Below are 23,798 nucleotides of genomic sequence, written 5' to 3' on the forward strand. Positions count from 1 at the left end.
TGGGGGGGGAGGTTTTCCTCCTTGCAAGGGCTCAGTACACCAGAGAACATCTGTGATCCCTTCTTCCTGATTTGACGTCTTGTGTTAGAGTACGATTCTCAGATGTGCTGCAGTTATGACAGAAAAACCAAAAGGACTATAGCAATCTACCCCAGTGTCTGACAACCTTGAGCTGTAGAACAATCTTTGAATAATTTACCTTCGTGTTTCTTGTTATGGGAGCGGAAATTAATACCGCTACATGTTTGGACAAATTGTTATTTGTTTTTTGCAGATTAAAAACATTTGTAATTTTTATAGATCTCCTAGACTTATTCTCTAATTTTTCTGATCTTTCCTTTAATATTTTCCATCTTTGTTTTTTTCTACTTTCTGGAAGATGTCCTTAACTTTATAGCATTTGTTTGTTTGTCTGTTTATATGCACATGCAGATACACACACACATATTTAAATTTTCTGTTATGCCATTTTAATTTACTATTTTAGTTTCCAAGAGCTCTTATTCTCTATTACTTTTGCTTCTTTAGTACAACCATGAAACAAGAACAGATTACTATATTTTCTCTTATCTTTGATGTTAATTATAGTTATTTTCAAATTTTCTTCTGTTCTCTGCACTGTTTCTGAGTTCCTTTTGACCATTTCTGCCATTAGCTTTCCTGTTAATAGCTTTCTTTAAATATCTGGTTATTTATTCATTAATCTTTTTTTTAAATTTTAATTATTTATTTTATTTTTGGCTGCACTGGGTCTTCTTGCTGCGCGCTGGCTTTCTCTAGTTGCGGCGAGCGGGGGCTACTCTTGGTTGCGGTGTGCGGGCTTCTCACTGAGGTGGCTTGTTTTATTGCAGAGCACGGGCTCTAGGCATGCAGGCTCAGTAGTTGTGGCTCGCAGGCTCTAGAGCACAGGCTCAGACGTTGTGGCACAGAGGCTGCTCTGTGGCATGTGGGATCTTCCTGGACCAGGGCTCGAACCCATGTCCCCTGCATTGGCAGATGGATTCTTAACCACTGTGCCACCAGGGAAGTCCCTATCTGGTTATTCTTAACTGTCCATTCATATTTAAGAGTTAAGGACTCTTGATGTCAATACTACCCAAAGTAATCTACAGATTCAGTGTAAGCCCTACCAAAATGGCAATGTGTTTGGAGAAATAGGAAAATCCATTCTGAAATTCATGAGGAAATTCAAGGGATCCCAAATAGCCAAAACAATTTTGAAAAAGAAGAACAAAGTTGGAGATTTGCATTTCCACAATGAGATACCACTTCACACTCATTAGGATGCCTATTATTAAACATACACACACACACACACACACACACACACACAGAAAATAAGTCTTGGCAAGCATATAAAGGATTGTTAGTGGGAATGCAAAATGTAGCTGCTTATGGAAAAGAGAATGGCAATTCCTTAAAAAATTAAATATAGAATTGCCTTATGATTCAGTAATTCCACTCTGGGTATACACCCCCCAAAGAAGTAAAATCAGCATTATTCACAGTAACCAAAAGGTGGAAACAACCAACCACTGAAGGTAGCCATTGATAGATAAATGGATAAATAAAATGTGATATATACATACAATGGAATATTATTCAGCGTTAAATAGGAAGAAAATTTTGACACATGCTTCAACATGGATGAAGCTTGAAGACATTATGCCAAATGAAATCAGCCAGTTACAGGAAATACGTTAGAATTCCACTTATGTGACATTCTAGAGTAGTAAAATTCATAGAGACAGAAAGGAGAATGGTGGGTCTCAGTGGGTAATCAGTAGATTACCCACTTAAGGGCCTTCAAATAGCAATACCCACAAGTCTTTTCCCTGGGCCTGGTCAACTTTCCTCAAGGAAGAATACTGCCATCTGCAGCCAGGCTCCTCTTCACAGTATATCAAATGGTGGTAAGTTCAATGTTTTATTATTTCTATGTTTATTTTCTGTAACCCACTCCCCTGATTAACATACAAGCTATCTGAAGGCATAGCTGGAGGTGGGGTGGGCAGGGTTGTTTTTTGTTATATCCCCTGAGCTTAGACAAGTACAAATATTAGCAGGCACTCAAAAATTATCTGTTGAACAAATGAATCAAAGATTTACGGAGCACTTAATATGTGTCAGGAACTATGCTATTTCATAATTATAAACTCAATTTAATCTTTAAATTACCATATGTGTGATACAGTCCCATCTTACCAATGAGGTGAGGTATAAGGAGGTTAGGTAACCTGTCTGCATAAATTAAGGCAGAGCCAGAATTTAAACACAGGGTCTGTGTGACTCCATGGTTCATCTTAACCACTATATTATACTGCCTTCTACAGAGAAATTGTGTAGTGTTAGTCCCTGAGAGTAAGAATCTACATGCTAATGATATAACCTATGAGGTATAGTCTGCTGTATACCGTCCTCGTTAGATGTAATTCAAATAGTAAAAAGCCTGAAGCGTATGTGTGTGGAGGGGTAGTAAATCCCTGCAACAGTGGTGATCGATGCAAATGGATTACATGAGGATGGGGAAAGTTTCCCGACACAAAATGGTTGGCAGAAAAACTGCTGGTTAAGTTGTCTAACTCTGATTAACAAAGAATTACTATTTTCACCAGGACTATTTGCCTCCTTATGACTCCTTTGCTCGTTCTCCTCACACATACAAGTAAAACAGACAGCATGTCTATTTATAATAGCCCGGAGATGGAAACAACCTAAGTGCCCATCATCGGATGAATGGATAAAGAAGATGTGACACATATATACAATGGAATATTACTCAGCCATAAAAAGAAACGAAATTGAGCTATTTGTAAGGAGGTGGATAGACCTAGAGTCTGTCATACAGAGTGAAGTAAGTTAGAAATAAAAAGACAAATACCGTATGCTAACACATATATATGGAATTTAAGAAGAAAAAAAAAATGTCATGAAGAACCTAGGGGTAAGACAGGAATAAAGACACAGACCTACGGGAGAACGGACTTGAGGATATGGGGAGGGGAAGGGTGAGCTGTGACAGGGCGAGAGAGAGTCATGGACATATACACACTAACAAACGTAAGGTAGATAGCTAGTGGGAAGCAGCCGCATGGCACAGGGATATCGGCTCAGTGCTTTGTGACCCCCTGGAGGGATGGGATAGGGAGGGTGGGAGGGAGGAAGACGCAAGAGGGAAGAGATATGGGAACATAGGTATATGTATAACTGATTCACTTTGTTATAAAGCAGAAACTAACACACCATTGCAAAGCAATTATACCCCAATAAACATGTTAAAAAAAAAAAAACAGCATGGGATATTAGAAAGTACACTAACTATATTCACAAGTATGAATTCTAGTCCTAGCACCGATACTAACTGGCAGTGTGCTCTGTGATAAGCCATATGAAGAAGAGAACAGTTTATTAGCAGTTATTTCCAAACTTCCAAGTTTATTTTAGAAATGCAAGCTTACTTTCTCTTGAAATACTGAAGATTTACTTACCCTTTAAAAGTAATTAGATTACTAAATTAGAATTTTCATTTAGGAGTCTGTCAATCCATGCCTAAAAATCTCTGGCATTTGAAGGCAAATGGTAACCTGATCATTTGTAATTTAGGGTTATCTCCCAGTGTGACTAGTGATTACAGTTGGAGCCAGCTTTTATAGAGACAGCCAGTATAGTGTAGTGGTAAGCAGTGTGGGCTGTGGAGCCTGACTGCCTAGATTCCATAACAGCTTCCTAGCTGTGGGAGCTGAGTGACTTACATAGGAAACTAACGCCAAGAAAGCCTACCTGTGATTATAACAGTAACTACTACCTCACAGGATTAAGAACAATGACTAATCAATAAATTTACAGTTATGTTAAAGGTTTGATACAAAAGCCTGAAGGCACTATCAAACAGTAAGGCTAAGCAATTTTGAGCTATTTAAATACTGTAGACTTTATCCATAAGGAAGCAAAAACCTATTTTGTGGGGATTTGTTCTGGGAAAAAGATATTTCACAAAATTCTCCCCATTTTCTAATATGGTAACTAGTTTGCTGACCTCCAGAAAAGACTGTTTTCTCTCTCTCTTTTTTTCACTAAGTTTTTGTTTTTTTTTAAACCAGGGTGATATTTTGAAGCTTATATACAACTTCTCCTTTAGTTTTGATATTTTCCAAATTAGAAAATACTACATGTTTACTGTAACAAGTGAAACAAGATTAAAAAGTACAATAAAGACAAAGCTAATTCTCTCTTCCCATATCTACTTCTAATCCCACTCCCTAAAATAACCAATATTACCAGTACAAATGCTTTTTTATAAGTTCATTTTCTTCTTTCCAAAATTACTACATATATGATACTCAAAAGCTTACCTCCAGATATATTGATGGTGGATTATGCTCCCCACCAAATTTGTCCAGTAGGGCCTCTATATGCTCCTGTGTCAATTTAATCATTTGTTTGATATTCCACACCTAAAAAATATTTTGAAAGAATTTGAATACAAATCATTTAGAATATGAATTAGAAATATTTTAACATTTCTATTAAAATACTGCAGTAACTGCCAGTGTTCCTTGAAATTTAAAGCTTAGAGACCTTAGAGATCACTTAGTATAGTGGTTTTTCCCTTTTATTATTAAACTTCTTTAAATTTTTTCCTACACTAGTAACACAATATATTCTCAACTATAAAAGATTTAAATAATACATGAGTATTCAGGAACAAGCAATGAAAATCTCTTTTCACTTTCCCCACATTGCTGGGCCCCCTGCCAAAAAGGTAAGTGCTGTTTACAGTCTAATATACATTCTTCCATGTCTCCTTTTCACTCAAGTAAAAAACATAAATATATACATATATAAAATATACAACTATATATAATATAAATATTACATATTAAAATATTTTTAACACTTGCTTTTTTCACCAAACAACATGCCTCAGAATTCTTTCCATGTCAATACACATGTATTTTACTCCATTTCAAGGGTTGTATAAGCATCCTTTTAAATGGCTGAATTAAGTATAGATAGATCTAACATTCATTTCAAAATATTGTTATGGCACTGCTTATTTCAACGGTCTTCAAACTTCAACGGTAACCTAAGGTTAGGTCGACATGGATGATTTTAGGAGAATCAATTTCCAGATCCTCAATGTCTATCTGTACTGTTCCTAGTTGATCTGCTTTAGAACTAGTTCTCCTTTCTTCCTCTCCTTTTAAAATTACCACTTTGTAATTCTCCACTTTGTAAAAGAAAGGCAAAGTTCTTATCCATCTCAAATCCTACTAAGGTGCACTGTTCTGAGCTGTATAAACTTCAAAGCACCTAACAAACAAAAGAAGAAGGAAAAGGGGGGAAATTAAGAGCAAGACCTTATTTTATTAATGAAACACATTCTTGGGAAGGCTCCAAGCCTCATCCATTTAACCAGCCAGCCAGCTGAGAATTCAGAAGTCTCAGCCAGCTGAGAATTCAAAGTCTAGAATTCAGAAGTCATAATACAGGCACATATTACATGTTTATTTTAAGATAAATAAGAAGTCAGATTTTTTTTCCTTACGAAAAATGAGTTCAATTTATCTGAGTGGTGTGAGAATCTGCTCTGCATACGGTATATGATAGATACTCTCTATAAACTGAATGATTTGAATCTGCAATTTTAAGGTGTAACCAAAATCTATTTAACATATACTAGAAATCATGGTCTTTTAAACTATTACAGTTATAATGAAAACACATGAGACAATTTTCTAAAAAAATTTTATTTATTTATTTATTTATTTATTGGCTGCATTGGGTCTTTGTTGCTGCGCGTGGGCTTTCTCTACTTGTGGTGAGCGGGGCCTACTCTTCATTGCGGTGCACGGACTTCTCATTGCGGTGGCTTCTCTTGTTGCAGCGCACGGGCTCTGGTGCGTGAGCTTCAGTAGTTGTGGCATGTGGACTCAGGAGTTGTGGCTTGTGAGCTCTAGAGCACAGGCTCAGTAGTTGTGGTGCACCGGCTTAGTTGCTCCACAGTATGTGGGATCTCCCCGGACCAGGGCTTGAACCCATGTCCCCTGCATTGGTAGGCGGATTCTTAACCACTGAGCCACCAGAGAAGTCCCAAAAATGTGAGACAATTTTAAAATGTACAAGGGAGAATAAGTGAGCAAAGGGTTTCAGGACCCTTGGTTTATTTAATAATTCCTTACTAGAGGACATTTAGATTATTTCATTTTTCTCAACTTCAAACAATTCAGTGAATAGCTCTGAAATGCCTTTCTGGGCAAAGGTACAAGTTTTCCTTTTAGATACCAAGGCAAAGGATTCCTGGATTGAAGGATATGCACATTTAAAAAGTTAATATGCCAAATGGTCTTCCAAAAGGAAAAAGGTACCAAGATACCCTCCTACTAGGGTATCAGTCCACCCTTTTCCCCACAATCTCACCAACACTGGATATTTTCAAATTTTTAAACTTTTCCTGATCTTAAGGGGAAAGATGATCTTGTTTCAATTTGTATTTCCTAGAAAGTTGAGCATTTTTCATGTTTATTGACCATTTTAATTTCTTTATGGAAAATTCCCTATCTGTATCCTTTCTCCCCATCTATTTTTTTCTTGTTCATTTATAGATACCCTTTATTCTGGATATTCTGGGTATTAATCCTTATTCTCCTACAAACGTTACAGTCTTTCCTTCTTTTTACTTTATGTCTCTATAGTCACAGAAAGTCTTGCTACTCAAAGCACGGTCCATAGACTACCAGCAGCATAATCTTCTGGAAGTTTGTTAGAGTAGCAGAATCTCAGGCCCCATTTCAGACCTACCAAACTTTAACAAAGTGATCCTTATTAAAGTTTGAGAATGACAGAAGTTTCTAATTTTTTCTACAGTCAGATATTACAATATTTTCCTTTATGACTCCTTCGCTAATTTCTCATATCCCCAACAAGTATTAGATATCTTCTTTTCTCTAGCTACACTTACACCCCAAGTGATCTTACCTAATCTTGTGACTTTATATGCCAAATATGAATTGATGAAACCCAAATTTTTAAACCCAACTTTATCCTCTCAACTCCAGACTTTTTGTCCAACTGCTTACTGAATATCTCTACTAAGATAACTAATAAGCATCTCAAACTTAACATGTTCAAAAGTCAACTTTTGATCTGTCCCCCCAGAGCCCCTTCAAAACTTGTTTTTGTTACAGTCTCTTCATCTCAGAAAATGACAAACTCCCTCTATGATGAGTTCATTGACCACCCAGGCAGAACTGCTTTATAGTCAAAATTTGATATCCTAAAATTGCTTATGTTTTTCATGTCTATTAGCTACTTTGAGATCAGAAACATGTTTTATTCATCTTTTATTCCCCCATCACTTATCTTGGTGTGTCTTTGTCATAACATGTATTCAATTAGTGCTGGAGCTAAGATTTAAGCTGTCTTCAGAATAGCATAAGAGAGAAATATTAATCCTAGTTCAGCGATTCTTTCCAGTCCAGGAAATTAAGTACATTCCTTTTTTTTTTTTTTTTTTTAAAGCTCCACAGATAAAACTCATGTGCAGTTAGGGTAAAGAACCATTCCCCCAAAGAATGGGAGAAAGGGAAAAGAAAAAAAATTAGAGAGGGCAAAGAGCATGGGGGAAATGAGGAGACTGAGCTGATTAGAACTGATTAGAATTAAATTTTCTTGCTGGAGGTAGAAAATGCAGGGCCTGACCACAAATGCCTGAAAGGCAGGTTTCTTAACTTCCAAACAAAAGCAACTTTATATCCGAAGAATGAAGAAAAATCACTATGAACCCTAGCTGTAATTAGAAAAGATGAGTCTGGGAGAGGAACTTCTTTCAGATTTTCCCCAAAGAGTAAGAAAAAAAGCTTTGATGATATTTATACTTTGACGATATATTAAAAAGTAGAATAAGATACTGTAAAGTTAACAGTAGACATAGAGCTTTGGCCTTAAAATGTCTTCTTGGAAAAACAAGAAAAACTGTTACAACAATCCTAAAAGGGAAATGAAAGAATTAAGAACAAAAAACTTCAAGAAAGGTACTAGAAGATTTCCTATCCTTTTTTGATCTCTTCAGTAGAACACAGCAATTAAAACCAGGCAATACTAGTAAACAACTTATCATTTCTAGCAACTTTAAAAATGGCAAAATTCACTCTCCAAAAAAGGACTGAATTTTTTTTTAAAAGCCAAGTTAAAATATAATGCAGACAAACTGCTATGGGAGAAATTGAAGGGTAGCAAAGGCAGAAAAAACTATAGCCACTGACTCCCCTCCTCCCAATAAGAAGGTATCAGATCCAAATTATTGGTTTCTATCAAACCTTTAAGGAAATATACTATCAATTATTAATAGGTGATAATATATGTAAAAAAGAAAATCTTCCAAATTCATTTTATATGTCAAAACTTGACAAAGATAAGACAAAAAAATAAAGCCACAAAATAATCAAACCTGTGAGGAAAGACAAACTCTTAAACATAATTCAAAACTATATATGTATTTTTTAATGTGGGGATAGTCATTCATTAGAAATCCAGTAACATTATACTTTAGGTCAAAGGAGAAAATTACAGGACTAGTCTAATAGATGCCAAAAAACAAATGATTATTACCAAAGATAATAAATAATAATAAAGAAAAGACTTTTTCCTAAAATTCCAAGAAAATTGTTAAAAGAATCATGGTACTGAAAGCAAGAAAACTAGCACACCTGTCATTCACCAGAAAAAATTCTGAGTAATTCCTCTAAAATAATACAGATATAATCAAGCTTGACCAAAAAAATCAAAGCTAATAAACTGTGGACCAAAATATAAGAGGAAGTTCCTACTGAAATAACTCTGGAAGATCTCAAAGCTTAAAGACAACACATACATATAAAAAGGAAGCATGAAGAAACTACAAAGACTGAATTTTGAATCATATAGTCATTAAACAAAATCTCAGTATAAGTAAATAGATTAGACTTGAAAAGAGAATTAAAGAACTAGAAGATGATTCAGAGAAAATTAGCCAAAAGGCAGAAAAAAATGAAAGGAAAACATGAAAGACATAAAGAACAGAATTAGTAAATGCAGAGGTAAACAGAAAATGGGAGAGATATTTGAAAAGAAGATGGCTGTAATTTTCCAAAACAGTTGGAAATCAAAAATACTCAAGAGTAGCAAAATGAGTCCTGGCCTGACAGATAAACCTAAATCCACAACCATCCAGGTTGAAGTGAAAATGCACAAAAGTTCTTAAGGTCAACCAGAAAGAAAAGAAAGATAAATTAGACTGATGTCATACTCCTAAGAACAGTAAAAGAAGCCAGAGGATAATGAATTGACTTCAAGGTGCTAAAAGAAAATAACTAACAACCTAGAAAAAGGAAACTGAACCCAGAATAATATAAAAGAACAGTATGGCAGGCTAATTAACATCCCCCAAGACGTATCCATCCTGAAACCCAGAACCTATAAATGGTACCTTATATGACAAAAAGAACTGTGCAAATGTAATTAAGTATCTTGAGTTAGAGAGATTATCCTGGATTATCTGGGTGGGCCCTAAGTGTAATCACGTCCTTATAAAATGGAACTGGAGGGAGATTTTACTACAGAGCATCAGGCAATAGGAGACCTACCAGAGAGGTTTGAAGATGCTACACTGCTGGCCTTGAAGTTGGAAGAAGGGGCCATGAGTCAAGGAATGCAACGCTAGAAGCTGGAAAAGGCAAGGAAATTGCTCTAGAGAGAGCACAGCCTTTCTGACACCTTAGTTTTGGCCTAGTGAAACCTATTTCAGACTTGCTAAGAGAATAAATTTGTACCGTTGTAACCCACCAAGTTTGTGGCCATTTGCTATTGCAGCCACAGGAAACTAATAAAAATGGGGAACCTAGAAACTATAAACATGAGAGTATATATAAAGTAAGCATAGACTATATAAAATAACAACTGAAACAATGACTACAACTAATGGGAGAAATGGCCAGCACTAAAGCATTTTAAGGTCCATCTATTTATTATTCAAGAAGAGGAGTTCTGGAACATCTTGTTGTGTTGGACAGATGTGAAAACAACACAGGAGCTAGCCTGAAGGGACTCCTACTGGTCAAATTTGGGAGGTTTTCAGCAAAAAGAGTAAAGACTACAACTAGCTATAATAGACTGCATACATTTAAAAAAATAAAAATTCACTAGCCCATAAAAATAGTGTTTGATGGGAGACTTTAGGTAACTGTGACATCTTTAGAAAATTAAATATTAATGGAAAAGAATTATGCATTTATCCTGCCTTTTAGGGGAAAAATCATAGTTATTCTCATTTGATATAAGAGGCTCTTCTTTTTTTTTTAGTAAGTAAATAGCACGTATGTTTTTTTTTAATTAATTAACTGATTTTTGGCTGTGTTGGGTCTTTGTTGCTGTGAGCGGGCTTTTCTCTAGTTGCAGCGAGTGGGGGCTATTCTTTGTTGTGGTGCGCAGGCTTCTCATTGCAGTGGCTTCTCTTGTTGCAGAGCATGGGCTCTAGATGTGCGGGCTTCAGTGGTTGTGGCATGCGGGCTCAGTAGTTGTGGCTCACGGGCTCTAGAGCGCAGCCTCAGTAGTTGTGGTGCACGGGCTTAGTTGCTCTGTGGCATGCAGGATCTTCCCAGACCAGAGCTCAAACTTGTGACCCCTGCACTGGCAGGCGGATTCTTAACCACTGCACCACCAGGAAAGTCCCAAGAAGCTCCTCTTTACAAAACAATGACAGCTAATATAAAATAATTGATTCAGAAAAGGACAGGATGCTAAAACCATTAGGTGAAAAATTGATGAACAGGATACTAGCATAGTGCCAAAGTATTTCCCCCCAGATTAAAGACAAAGGGAAACATACACCTTTACAAGGAGAGATGTGGCTTAGAATCATTAACAGTGACAACTTGACAAGTGCCTCTTAATGTGATGCAACATAAACAATACATTATTTATCACCCATGAAGTATACGTGCAAAACATTTAAATAGAATCTAAACCTTTATACTTAGCTTCTAGTTTAGATGAAATATAAGGAATAAAGAAAAATATGCTAAAAGAACCACAATGAAATAATCAGACAAATATGGAATATGCGACATTCTGTAAGATATTTACCTTCCTTTGAAAATCAAAGCTATGAAATCAGACAAACCCAAACATGTCATTCCATGACAACTGTCCTGGTCTCTTTAATAAATTATGTCATGGGAAACAAAATGGTGGGTGGTCACTTCAGACTAAAAGACAACTACTACTAAAAGCCAGCAACTGATTTAATGCATGCACAAAGAGAAGATCTTAGTTCAGGGATGGAGAACAGCTATAAACGATATTCTTGGGGTAACTGTGCAAATTTGAACATGTACTAGATATAAGATTACGAAACTGTCAATCTTCCTAGACAATGATATTGTGACCAGGTAAAATAATTTCTTTTTTCTCCTTAGGAGCTATAAATTGAGCAAAATGTTAACATACTGTTGAATCTAGGTAGTGTAAATAGTATTTATGTAAGTATTCATGGTACTATTATTTCAACTTTTCTGTAGGTTTGAGCTCTTACCCAAACTTTTTTTTTTTTCCCCTTCGGTACACGGGCCTCTCACTGTTGTGGCCTCTCCCGTTGCGGAGCACAGGCTCCGGACGCGCAGGCTCAGCGGCCATGGCTCACGGGCCCAGCCGCTCCGCGGCATGTGGGATCCTCCCGGACCAGGGCACGAAACCGTGTCCCCTGCATCAGCAGGCGGACTCTCAACCGCTGCGCCACCTGGGAAGCCCTTACCCAAACTTTTAATTTCTTTTACCTTTAATGTTAAGTAATGGTCCTCTTTCTCCCAACGATGCTTTTTATCTTAAAGTCTGATATTAACCTACCTACACCAGCATTTAACCACTACTTGTCTGGTATTGTCCTTTCTCACCCTTTGACTTTCAACCATTGTGTGTCTCCTATAAATGAATTATAGATAGACTTCTTTTTTTGTTAGCTTGTTTTGTTTTAAACACATCTGTGTTTTAACCAGAGAATTTAGTTCATTTATATTTTTGTAGCTGATACATTTCTATCATCTTATTATGTGCTTTCTGCTTATGCTGCTGCTTCTTGCTTTTCTGACTTGTATGAAATTGATCGAGTTTTGTTACTCTTCCTTTTACTTCTATATATCAGCCACAAAGCAAGTTTCATAAATACAAAAATTGCTATCATACAAACCATATTTGTTTACCATGATGCAACTAAATTATAAATGAGTAACAAAATGCGAATATATTTTTGAAAAAGTCAACATTTATTTAAAAAATCTTAGAATGTTAGAAATAGGGATCTTTTAATAAGGTATATGAAACCTGTAGCAAAATACCACAGTGAAAGATGAGGAATAAGATAAGGGTGCCAGGGCTTCCCTGGTGGCGCAGTGGTTGGGAGTCCGGCTGCCAATGCAAGGGACGCGGGTTTGTGCCCCGGTCTGGGAGGATCCCACATGCCGCGGAGCGGCTGGGCCCGTGAGCCATGGCCGCTGAGCCTGCGCGTCTGGACCCTGTGCTCCGCAGCGGGAGAGGCCACAGCAGTGAGAGGCCCGAGTACCGCAAAAAAAAAAAAAAAAAAAAAAGATAAGGGTGCCTGTTATCACTGCTGTGATATACAAGACGTTACAGTTAATGGCATGGAGATACGATACAAAGAGACTTCAGAATTGGACTGGTAGAGATAAAAATTTATTTGTAGAAAACACGCTATCTATAGAAAAACCCAAGAGACTCTATAAACGGTTAGGGCTAATAACTATTAACTATAAAGACTAATGTAAGAGTTCAGCAAGACTGGGACTGGCGGATGTAAGATCAAGGATACAAATATTACATAGTGTTCCAATGCATCAGCCAGAGCCAATTAAAAAAAGATGCCGTTCACAACAGCAACAGAAACTGTAAAGAATTCAGGAATAAATCTAACAAAAGACTGCAAGATCTTTGTGGCATAAACAACAAAATAATATACAAGTGCATAAAAGAATATTAATAAGAGACAAACTCAGATGACTCTGGAGGCTAATTGCCTCCCTTCTTATTATAGCCTATCAAGAAGCTGACTCAACAGCCTGAGTTTACTCAATGCAAGAAGAGGCTGAGGACAATTACAGAGCTCAGGATGCTTTCCCTTTCTAATAAGGCTATTTCATCAACATCAAAGCTCCAATTATTACCTAGGAGCTCTTTCCATGGTAAATTAATTCTAGTTATATCTACCCTAAAAACACAAATATGTGGAAATAAAAGAGCTCAGGGGATTGTGTGTATTCTGGTACTTACTTTTCTCCACTAAACTTTATTTCACATTTACACTATATGATATGTGTATGTGTGCCCCCTCTTCATTTGACAAATACGTGAATTGTGTGTGTGTGTGTGTGTGTGTGTGTGTGAGGACTCAATGCCATAACAATCTCAATTTTCCCCAAATTAATTCAGTGCAGTACAATAAATTCCCAAGAGAGATTTTTTCCCCATGGAATTTGACAAACTCTAAAATTCTTATGGAAGCACTGTAAAATGACAGCCTTTTAATAATAAGGAAAGTAAGAAAGGTGTTACCAGACAGCAAGATTTATAAAGCAATAGTATGGTAGGAATAGAAAAACAGAGTAAATGGACTGAATAAAGGACTCAGAAGCACAGGGATTTATTTTTAACATGGATTTTTTTTTTAATTGCAGTATCGTTGATTTACATTGTTTCAGGTATATAGCAAAGTGATTCAGTTTTATACACACACACACATTCTTTTTCAGATTCTTTTCCATTATAGGTGATTACAAGATATTGAATATAGTTCCCTGTGCTATACATTAAGTCCTTGTTGTTTATCTATTTTATATATAGCAGTATTTATCTCTTAATCTCAAATTCCTAATTTATCCCTCCCCTCCGGTAACTCTAAGTTTGTTTTCTATGTCTGTGAGTCTATTTCTGTTTTGTAAATAAGTTCATTTGTATCATTTTTTTAAGTTCCACATATAAGTGATATCATATGATATTTGTCTTTGTCTGACTTACTTCACTTAGTATGATAATCTCTAGGTCCACCCATGTTGCTGCAAATGGCATTATTTCATTCTTTTTTATGGCTGAGTAGGCACAGGTATTTATATACATGGCATATGGTTTGTGTTGGCATTATAATTTAGTGGGGAACAAAACTGTATAATAAATAATGCTGGGGTAACTGGTTATCTCTTTAGAAAAGGTCAAATAATCCAAAAGAAAACAGAGCAAAGGGTTTATGAATAAGAGTTCACTAAAGAGAATTCAGAATATCCAAAAAACACATGATAAAATAAATGACCTCATTAGTAATCAAAGAAATGAAAATTAAAATGAGAAACCATTTCACACCCATGGGACTGGCAAAAAATTCAGCACCAACCATGTACAGCAATAGATGCTCTTCTATTCTACAGGTGGGTATGATGTAAATGTCTGAGAATAAACTGGCAATATCTAGTAAAGTTGAAGATAGGCATTAAGCTATCATCTAGCTATTACATATTAACATAGGCACAAGACATATTCATTGCAATAATGTTTATAATAGCAAAATATTGGAACCAAGTCAAATATTCCCTAAGAGAAAAAAGGGCAAACTCCAATATATTTGTGAAATGGAATACTAGATAGAAGTCAAAATGAAGAACTAAAGCTAAATATATCAACATGAACATATCTCAAAAAACACAATAATGAGTGAAAAAAGCAAATTCCAGGGTATGTACAGCTTTAAACATGGAACTGACATTGTTCATGGATATATACCCACAGCAAAAATATAGAAACATGCATGGGTATGATAAACACTAAATTGAGGATAATGGTTACCTCTGAAAAGAGAGAGGACAAGGAATAGATTCAAAGGTAATCTTTGATTATATGATCTCTTTGATTATTGTTTCTATAATTTTCTTATATATTTAAAAAATCTGAAGGAAATATGAAAAAAGACATGATTCAACACAGTTGGGTAATGGATACATGGATGGTCATATTATTCTCTACAATTTTATATATGCTTGAAAAGGGAAGGAAGGAAGGAAGGAAGGAAATAAATAAATTGACCTGGTGAGTTGGTTAGCTCCTTCCACACTAAACTTGTCTTTACTTTTGTAATTGGGGCAGCCCTAAACCTGCCTACTCCAATCCCTGTGCCCTAAAAGAGACCAACCAATGAACACAAAAGACTTATGGAAAACCCATGATCAGACTTCCCATTTAGAAAAGAAGTCTAGATCTGTATAACTACAAAGTTCTCTACTATAATTAACTCAGTCTTTTATTCATAAGTATGAATAGACAGTCAAGATTCACAAGACATGTACAGCATGGTGACTATAGTTAATAATACTGTACTGTATATTTGGAAGTGGCTAAGAGAGTAGATCTTAAAAGTTCTCATCCTAAGGGGTAAAAAATTTCTTTGTGTGAAAATGGATGTTAACTAACTTATTGTGGTGATCATTTCTCAATATACACAAATATCAAATCATTATGTTGTATACCTGAAACTAATATAATGTTATATGTCAATTATATCTCAATTAAAAAAAAAAGAAGACACTGAAAATCCAACAGGAAGAAAGAGGAAGATCACGATGAACAAACAGAATGACTGGGTAAGGAGAAAATGGAAATATTATTATTGGGAAAAAAATTTAGAAGGGGTAAATAACAGAATGAGCATTGGTAAAGACCATGGCAGTGATTTGCAATATAAAGTTAAAGAAACTTCCCAGAAAGTAAAGCAAAGCAAAACAAAGGACAAAACAGAGGTGCATAACACAAGTAAATAGTTGGGATATTAAGAACATAACCGGGAAGTTCAAAATTCATTTGATAAAAACTCTAAATGATGAAAATAGAAGAAATAAAAATTTTAAAATATTCTGACCTAAGGAGAAACATCAGTATTCTGACTGAAAACGCTCAGTGAGGGCTAAGATAGATGAGTAAAAAAGACTCATGTCTGAATAAATCCTAGTTTCCATGAATAAACTTCAGAAACTCAAAGTTGAGAAGAAAACCCTAAATGTTTCCTACTGAATAACTAGAATTGATATCAGACTTTTCATCAGCAACATGAAAAGAGAATGGAAACAGAAAATGGATTAACTTATTGCCTAAAGCTGAGGGGTTAGTGGGAATGGGGAGTGAATTCTATCTGGGGGATTCTCTTTGGGGTGATAAAAATGTTCTACAATGGATTGTGATAACGATTGCACAACTCTGGGAATATATTAAAAACTACTGAAGCGTACTCTTTAAATGGGTGCATTCTATGATATGTGAATTATATCTCAATAAAGCTTTGAACAGAAAAGACAATGGAGTAATGTTTTCATTGCCCTGAATAAAAATGATTTGAACCTAGAATTCTACCCTCCAGGAAACTACCAATCAAGCATGAGGGTAATGAAACTTTTTGGTCACGTAAGGTCTCAAAAATTTACCTCAACAGGACTTATAGTTCTGAAAACACTCCTATCTTTTGACTTCACAGTTCTACTTCTAGGAATTTACCAGTCTCCCACAAAACTAGAAAACACAGTAGGTCTATTTATAAAGATAAATGATTCACCAGGTGAAAAAACATCAACTGATTTTTAAAAATTTGGCACTATCTTTACATACAACAAAACAAACACAAAACAAAAACCTAAGTTGCTCCCCAACCAAAAAAAAAGATATTCCATAAAAAGTCATGTTTTAAAGTAGAGAGTTAAAGATAGCAAGAATGATAACAAAAAGCGGTCAGAACAATTAGGCAAAGGGCCAGGTTATGAAGCATCCTGAAAGCCATGGTAAGTAGCTTTGATTTTATTCTAAGATATGAGAATTCAAAGTTTCAAAAGTGGAAGTGTGTGTGTGTGTGACATAACCTGATTGATATTTTATTATTATTGACAATTATCATCCCATTTTATAGATGAGAATATTGTGGCACAGAGCTGTTAAGTATTTTGCTCAAAGCCACAAAGCTGGTAAACAATGAAGTCAGACTTTAATTCTAGACAATGTAAATCCAAAGCAGTATATATATAGTGCCTCAAATATCACTTTAGTGGGGAAGAGATTATAGGAAGGGCAAGAATGGATGCAGAGAAGACCAGTGAGACTACGGTTGTAGGCTAAGCAAGAGACGATTGCTTGGACTAAAGTGGAAGCAGTGGAGATGGAGAAAAACTGGTGAATCTGGTATATATTTTAGAGGTAGGAAAATGAAACTCACTAATAAATTAGACATGGGAGAAGGGTGAGAGAGAGAAATAAGAATCAAGGCTCACCCCAAGATTTTGACTAAGTAACAGGGTGGACAGTGATGCCATTTACTCAAGTGAGGAATCTTGAGGAGAAGAAATCAAGTATTATATCACCCACAAGAGAGGATAATTAAATGATCAAGGAGGCAGCTAGCTATGCATTTTAGCACTCAGGAAGCGATATGAGGCAGGAGATACATTTGGGTGTCACAGTATTTTAATAAGCAAATTTCCAAGGGAGTGTAGGCAAAGAAGACTCAACTTTAGAGCCCACCAATATTTAGAGGATTGGTAAAGAATAGAGTCCACAAAAATGGTTGAGAAGAAACAGACACTGAGGTAGGAGAAAAACTATTCAATGAAGATAATTTATTGGATAAGGATAGGAACAAGAAATAGTGGATAGAAGACACTAGGAAGGATGAAATCTATATAACTGTACATCTTTGATCATCATATTTACATATATTTGCACATGTATCAGGGCTGGCAGATAACAGAGTATGTTTGTAGGCTGAAGGGAAAATCCAATAGAGAGAAATTCATGATGTGGAAAAGAGAAGCTAACTGCAGGAAGGAAGCCCTAGAGACAGTAAGAAGAGATGGAACCTGAGTCACAAGAAGAGGAATTAGATTAGACTGTCATGGAAGGTCTCTGATAACAAGAGAAAGGAAGACTGAGAACATGAAGACCAATGCAGATAGGTCTGCAGATATGGTGATGCGAAGATGATGACAGCTGCATCCAAGTTCTCAATAAAGTTTGAGGTGAAGTCCACAGATGAGAATGGGGGCTGTGAGAGGTTTGCAATGAGTGAGAATGCAGTCTTAACAGGGAAAGTGAAGAAGGAGCAGCACTGCCAGACACTGTTGAAGCCCTGTTGAGGTTCATGGCACAAACTTAGAGCAGTACATTCAACTGCCTGAGTGCAGGCAGAGAGACGCTGGGCAGCTGGTATCAATATTTATTCCGCCCATAAAAGGGGAGGCGGACTAGAGAGTCAAGGATATTATTCGTTTTTTTAAATTAATTTTTATTGGGCTATAGTTGCTTTACATTGTTGTGTTAGTTTCTACTGTACAGCAAAATGAATCAGCTATACATATACATACATCCCCTTTTTTGGATTTCCTTCCCATTTAGGTCACCACAGTGCATTATGCAGAGTCCCCTGTGCTATACAATAAGTTCTCATTACTTATCTAGTTTATACATAGTATCGATAGTGTATATGTGTCAATCCCAATCTCCCAATTCCTCCCACCCCCTCCCCAAGGATATTATTAATTCTTATAGTCATTCCTTACTAATATCTTAGTCCTGAAGTCTGTGAGTTGTGAAGAAACAGTTTTACTTGAGAAGGCTGAAGAACGGCTAGAATCAAGGGCCAGACAGGTGTCTGGAACCTTTCAGGTTAAGAAAGAGGCCGAGGATTTAAGAGTTTGTTGATCGTAGTTCCACAATTACTTTGGCCAGTAGCCAGTAATAAATAAAAATAGGAAAGTGGTACTCAAGAAATCAATAACAGAATATATCCTGACTTTGAGTTAAACTTGGAAATTAATCTAAAATTATCTGAAATGGAATAAGAGGATCAAAATATTTCTTTTGGTTGGTTAAGAGCAAGTAAATCCTAACATTTCAAGGATCCTGACAAAACACAAAAGAACACAGCACCATAAATGAACCATTTTAAACTGTCCATAAAATTGTCCACTAAATTTACGTAACTTTAAAAAATTCAACTACTCACCACTACTATTCAAAAGGGTCTTCAGTATAACAGATCAAATTTTTGTCACATACATATAACTGAATTAAACAGAACTGCATTTGGAGTAGGAATAAAATTGGATGAAAATGCAGATTTATATCATGTGAAACAGATGCAGCACAGATTCAGGACTTTCAGTTACAATATTTTTACACATCTTAACAACTTATCATGTTTCCTGCTATTAATTTTGGTACAACCCCCAGGTCATAATTTTCTTCCATTGTAACCTCCTATCCCAAGTCACTCTCTGTTTTCCAAAACCATAGGAAACACTTCTGAGCACCACATCCTACAATTCTAAAATCACTGTCACAAAGATTTGTGGAAAAACACTGTCACAAGTAAATAACTGGGGCCATGATGGCCTATTAGGGCTGTAAGTTCAGTAAAGTTGAGATCTGTAACACATTGATCACTGTTTTATTCCTAGCACTTAAGTATACTGGCAAGAAGCAGGTATTTTATAGGTGCTGGCTGCACGAAAATATAAAAACTCTATATTCTGGGTAAGCTCAGAGCAGACTGATTAAATCACATTCAAGAGGGTTCAACTGAGGTCAGAGAAGTAGGAGCCACCTTAGTCAAGATATTTTCTTTCTTTTTCAGCTGGGGTTCCATGAGAGAATTAAGTTCTCATGCCCCAAGGCATCCAGTGTAAGTAATGAACTACCCTGTTTCCGATATATCTAGAATGGTACCTAGAAGACTCCCAAGTGAGACAAGAGTTAAAACGAATGCTCACTAGTTTTAGGCATTTTTTTTTTTTTTTTGTAAACCCTGGAACAACACATAATATTTTGTGAAGAGCACTTAGTGGTATGTGAATGTTTTAAGAATACAATGTAGGGGCTTCCCTGGTGGCGCAGTGGTTGAGAGTCCGCCTGCCGATGCAGGGGACACGGGTTCATGCCCCGGTCCGGGAAGATCCCACATGCCGCGGAGCGGCTGGGCCCGTGAGCCATGGCCGCTGAGCCTGCGTGTCCGGAGCCTGTGCTCCGCAACGGGAGAGGCCACAACAGTGAGAGGCCCGCATACCCCAAAAAAAAAAAAAAAAAAAAAAAAGAATACAATGTAACCATACACACACTGGAAAAATATCACCTGGCTATTTTTTCTGCTGTGCTTTCCACTTCCAAAAAAATATACTGCCAGTTTTCAAAGACCTCACAAATTCTCCATCAATGTAAGATCTCTCCAGCTTCCAGTTCCATTTTCCCTGTGCCATGTACATAACAAGTGGGTGACAGGAATATTAGGCAGTAACTGTTTACACACTTTATATATATTTAGTTGTTCAACTCCTCCCAACGCCTCAGTGAGATTGAAACTATTGTTATCCTTAATTTACAGATGAGAAAATAGAGATGAAAAAAAAAAAACTGGCCCAGGACAGACAGCTAGTAAGTGGCAAAACTACTCATATACTGCACAGTCTATGTGTTTATAAGAAGCAGAAGAAATATTCCATCATTAGATATTCTAACCAAGAACAGCTGACCGTTTACACATTCTCCAACATAAGGCAGGTGAGAACTTTTGAGAAAATTAGAATTTAAGTAAAAGTGGTTCAATGTAGATGCATTCCTTCATTCAACAAATATTTAATAATTGCCTACTATATGGCAGGGTTCTAGGCAATGAATACAGTGCAATTAAACAAAGTCCCTGACCTCACAGAGCATACATTCTAGTTGAGGGAACACAAGCACTAAACAAAGAGAATACATAATATATCAGATGGTGATAAAAAGTTACAAAGAAAAACAGAGCCAGGAAACAGGAGAGAGGTAGGTGGCTATTAATTTTGGAGAGTGGTCAGACTTGAAGGTCTCAATGATAAGATGATATATGAACAGAGACCTGAAAAAGTGAGGGAGCAAGCTCACCATGCAGCTATATAAAAAGGAGACCAGAGGGGAAACAAAGGCAAAGGTATTAAGGTAGGATTAAAACTGGTATGTGTGATAGACAGGCTGACTGCATTCAAGACCCCAATTAATGGTTTCCCTGTAGACATACCTTCTGAGTCATAACTTTGTAGTCCCCTTTCCACTCTGACCCTTGGCTTCTCCAAGTGACTCACTTTGGGCAACAGGTTATTAGCAAACATGATCCAAGCAGAGGCTTAAAATGAAAATATACACTTCTTCTTGCCCTCCTGCACAACTGAACTTGCTTGCTCTTACACCCCCGCCTTGCTATGAGAACATGCGTGGACTAGCCTGATAGAACCAAGTGCCCTTCAAGGCCATCCTAGACCAGCCAGCCTACCCAGAACCACCAGCTGGTCTTAAAAGCATAGTCTGGCCAAAGTAAGACTGCTCATAGACTCATAGTGATTGTTTTAAGTACTAAGCTTTGGGGTGGCTTGAGACACAATAGATAATACATTGTGTTAGAGGAACAGTGACATACAACAACACATACAAAAACTTGTACGTGAATGTTCATAGCAGAGTTATGCATAATAACCAAAAAGGGGAAACAACTCAAACATTCATCAACTGATAATAAATAAAATGTGGTGTATATCCATTCAATGTATATATTTGGCAATAAATATATACGCTACAACATGAACAAACCTTAAATACTAAATGAAAGAAGCCAGTTACAAAGGACCACAAATTGTGTATTTCCATTTACATAAAATGTCCAGACTAGGGAAATCCACAAGAGGCAGAAACTAGACTACTGGTTGCCTAAGACTGGGGAGAATAAAGGGATTGAGGGATGAGAGCTAAGAGGTGTGGGTTTCTTCTTTGGAGTGATGAAAATATCCTAAAGTTGATTTTGGTGAGGGTTTTTGCACAAGTCTGTAAACATATGAAAAGCCACTGAATTACACATTAAATGGGTGATTAATATAGTATGTGAACTATATATCTGTAGAGATTGGTTTTTTAGAAAGAAAGTAACATGATCACTTAGATTTTTTAAATGGCTGCTACATTGAAAATGGACCATAGTGGGAGCAAGAGTCGATGCCAAGAAACCAGATGGGAGATGACTGCCAAAGGAAAGATGATGGTGCTTTTTACCAAATTTATACTGGCAGAGGTGGTAAAATGCGTCAGATTCTGGATATAGTATAAAGGTGGAGTCAACAGGATTTGCTGATGAATTGAATGTGGGGTATGATGGAAAGCAATCATCTTTGACTCTGCAGTTTTTAACCTAAGTCAAAGAATATAAGAGCCCCAAATCAAAAAGACTGCAGAAGGAACACTGGGGATAGGAGATAAAGGCACAACATGTGGAATTAGAAATTTTATTTTAAACATCCTGACATGCCTATTAAACAACCAGAGTAAAGACATTAAATAGGAGCTGGGTATTCACATCTAGAATTAAATAAGATGTCTGGGCTGGAGATATAAATTTGGACGTTGAGAAATAACATGTTTTTCACTCATTCTAAGAGACCACCCCCCAACACACACACATGCACATTATAACAACAGAATGCAATCTTACGATTGATGACATCTTAAAATTGCTGTTGCCCACATGGTGGGCATGATATAGTTACCAGTGCCTGAGGATGTACAATTTGGTCAAGGCTATTCACACTGTTGTCAGTCAACTAAGTTATATGCATTGTTGGTATTGCATATGTTGAGATTAACTGCCACTAAGATTATAACATGACTCCATACTGAAACAAAAGTTATTATAGATGCAGAAAGACATATAAATAGAGATGCCAAACATAAATTTGATATTGATAAAGCAAATAAGCCTAAAAAGACTATGTCTGGGATAAAATATCTGCAAATGATGTGACTGACAAGGGCTTAATTTCCAAAATATACAAACAGTTCATACAGCTCAATATTAAAAAAAAAAAAAAAAACCCAACCAAAAAATGGGCAGAAGACCTAAACAGACATTTCTCCAAAGAACACATACAGATGGCCAACAGGCATATGAAAAGATGCTCAACATTGCTAGTTGGTAGAGAAATGCAAATCAAAGCTACAGTGAGGTATCACCTCACACCAGTTAGAATGGCCATCATCAAAAAGTCTACAAGGGACTTCCCTGGTGGTCCAGTGGTTAAGAATCTGCCTTCCAATGCAGGGGATGCGGGTTCGATCCCCAGTTGGGGAACTAAGATCTCACATGCCGCAGGGCAACTAAGCCCATGTACTCTAGAGCCCGTGCACTGTAACTAGAGAGCCCGCACGCCACAACTACTGAGCCCACGCGCCACAACTAGAGAGAAGCCCACCCACCGTAACGAAGAGCCCATGCACCACAATGAAAGATCCCGCATGCCAGAACAAAGATCCCACATGCCATAACTAAGACCCAATGCAGCCAAATAAATAAATCAATAAATATTAAAAAAAAGTCTACAAATACTAAATGTTGGAGAGGGTTTGGAGAAAAGGGAACCCTCCTGCACTGTTGGTGGGAGTGTAAATTGGTGCAGTCACTATGGAGAACAGTATGGAGCTTTCTTTAAAAAAAACTAAAAATAGGGCTTCCCTGGTGGCGCAGTGGTTGGGAGTCCACCTGCCGATGCGGGGGGCGTGGGTTCGTGCCCCGGTCCGGGATGATCCCACGTGCCGCAGAGCGGCTGGGCCCGTGGGCCATGGCCACTGGGCCTGTGCGTCCGGAGCCTGTGCTGCGCGGCGGGAGAGGCCATGGCGGTGGGAGGCCCAGGTACCGAAAAAAAAAAAAAAAACTAAAAATAGAG

The 23,798-nt window shown here is 36.9% G+C and overlaps 1 protein-coding gene across 11 annotated transcripts in view; it reads right to left on the reverse strand.

Annotated features, from left to right (window-relative positions):
* Positions 1-23,798, reverse strand: part of BRAF (B-Raf proto-oncogene, serine/threonine kinase) — a 161,370-nt gene that overhangs the window by 97,879 nt on the left and 39,693 nt on the right. For all 11 annotated transcript variants that reach the window (XR_012334121.1, XR_012334120.1, XR_012334118.1 and 8 more), the window contains exon 2: positions 4,353-4,454. Coding sequence is in view for 6 of the 11 variants with exons in the window: in XM_019945688.3 (XP_019801247.1) it covers positions 4,353-4,454 (102 nt within the window). In the remaining 5 variants the exon portion in view is untranslated. The remainder of the gene's footprint in view (positions 1-4,352; positions 4,455-23,798) is intronic.

The sequence above is a fragment of the Tursiops truncatus genome, chromosome 9 (assembly GCF_011762595.2).
Source record: "Tursiops truncatus isolate mTurTru1 chromosome 9, mTurTru1.mat.Y, whole genome shotgun sequence".
In the NCBI taxonomy this organism is placed as follows: Eukaryota; Metazoa; Chordata; class Mammalia; order Artiodactyla; family Delphinidae; genus Tursiops; species Tursiops truncatus.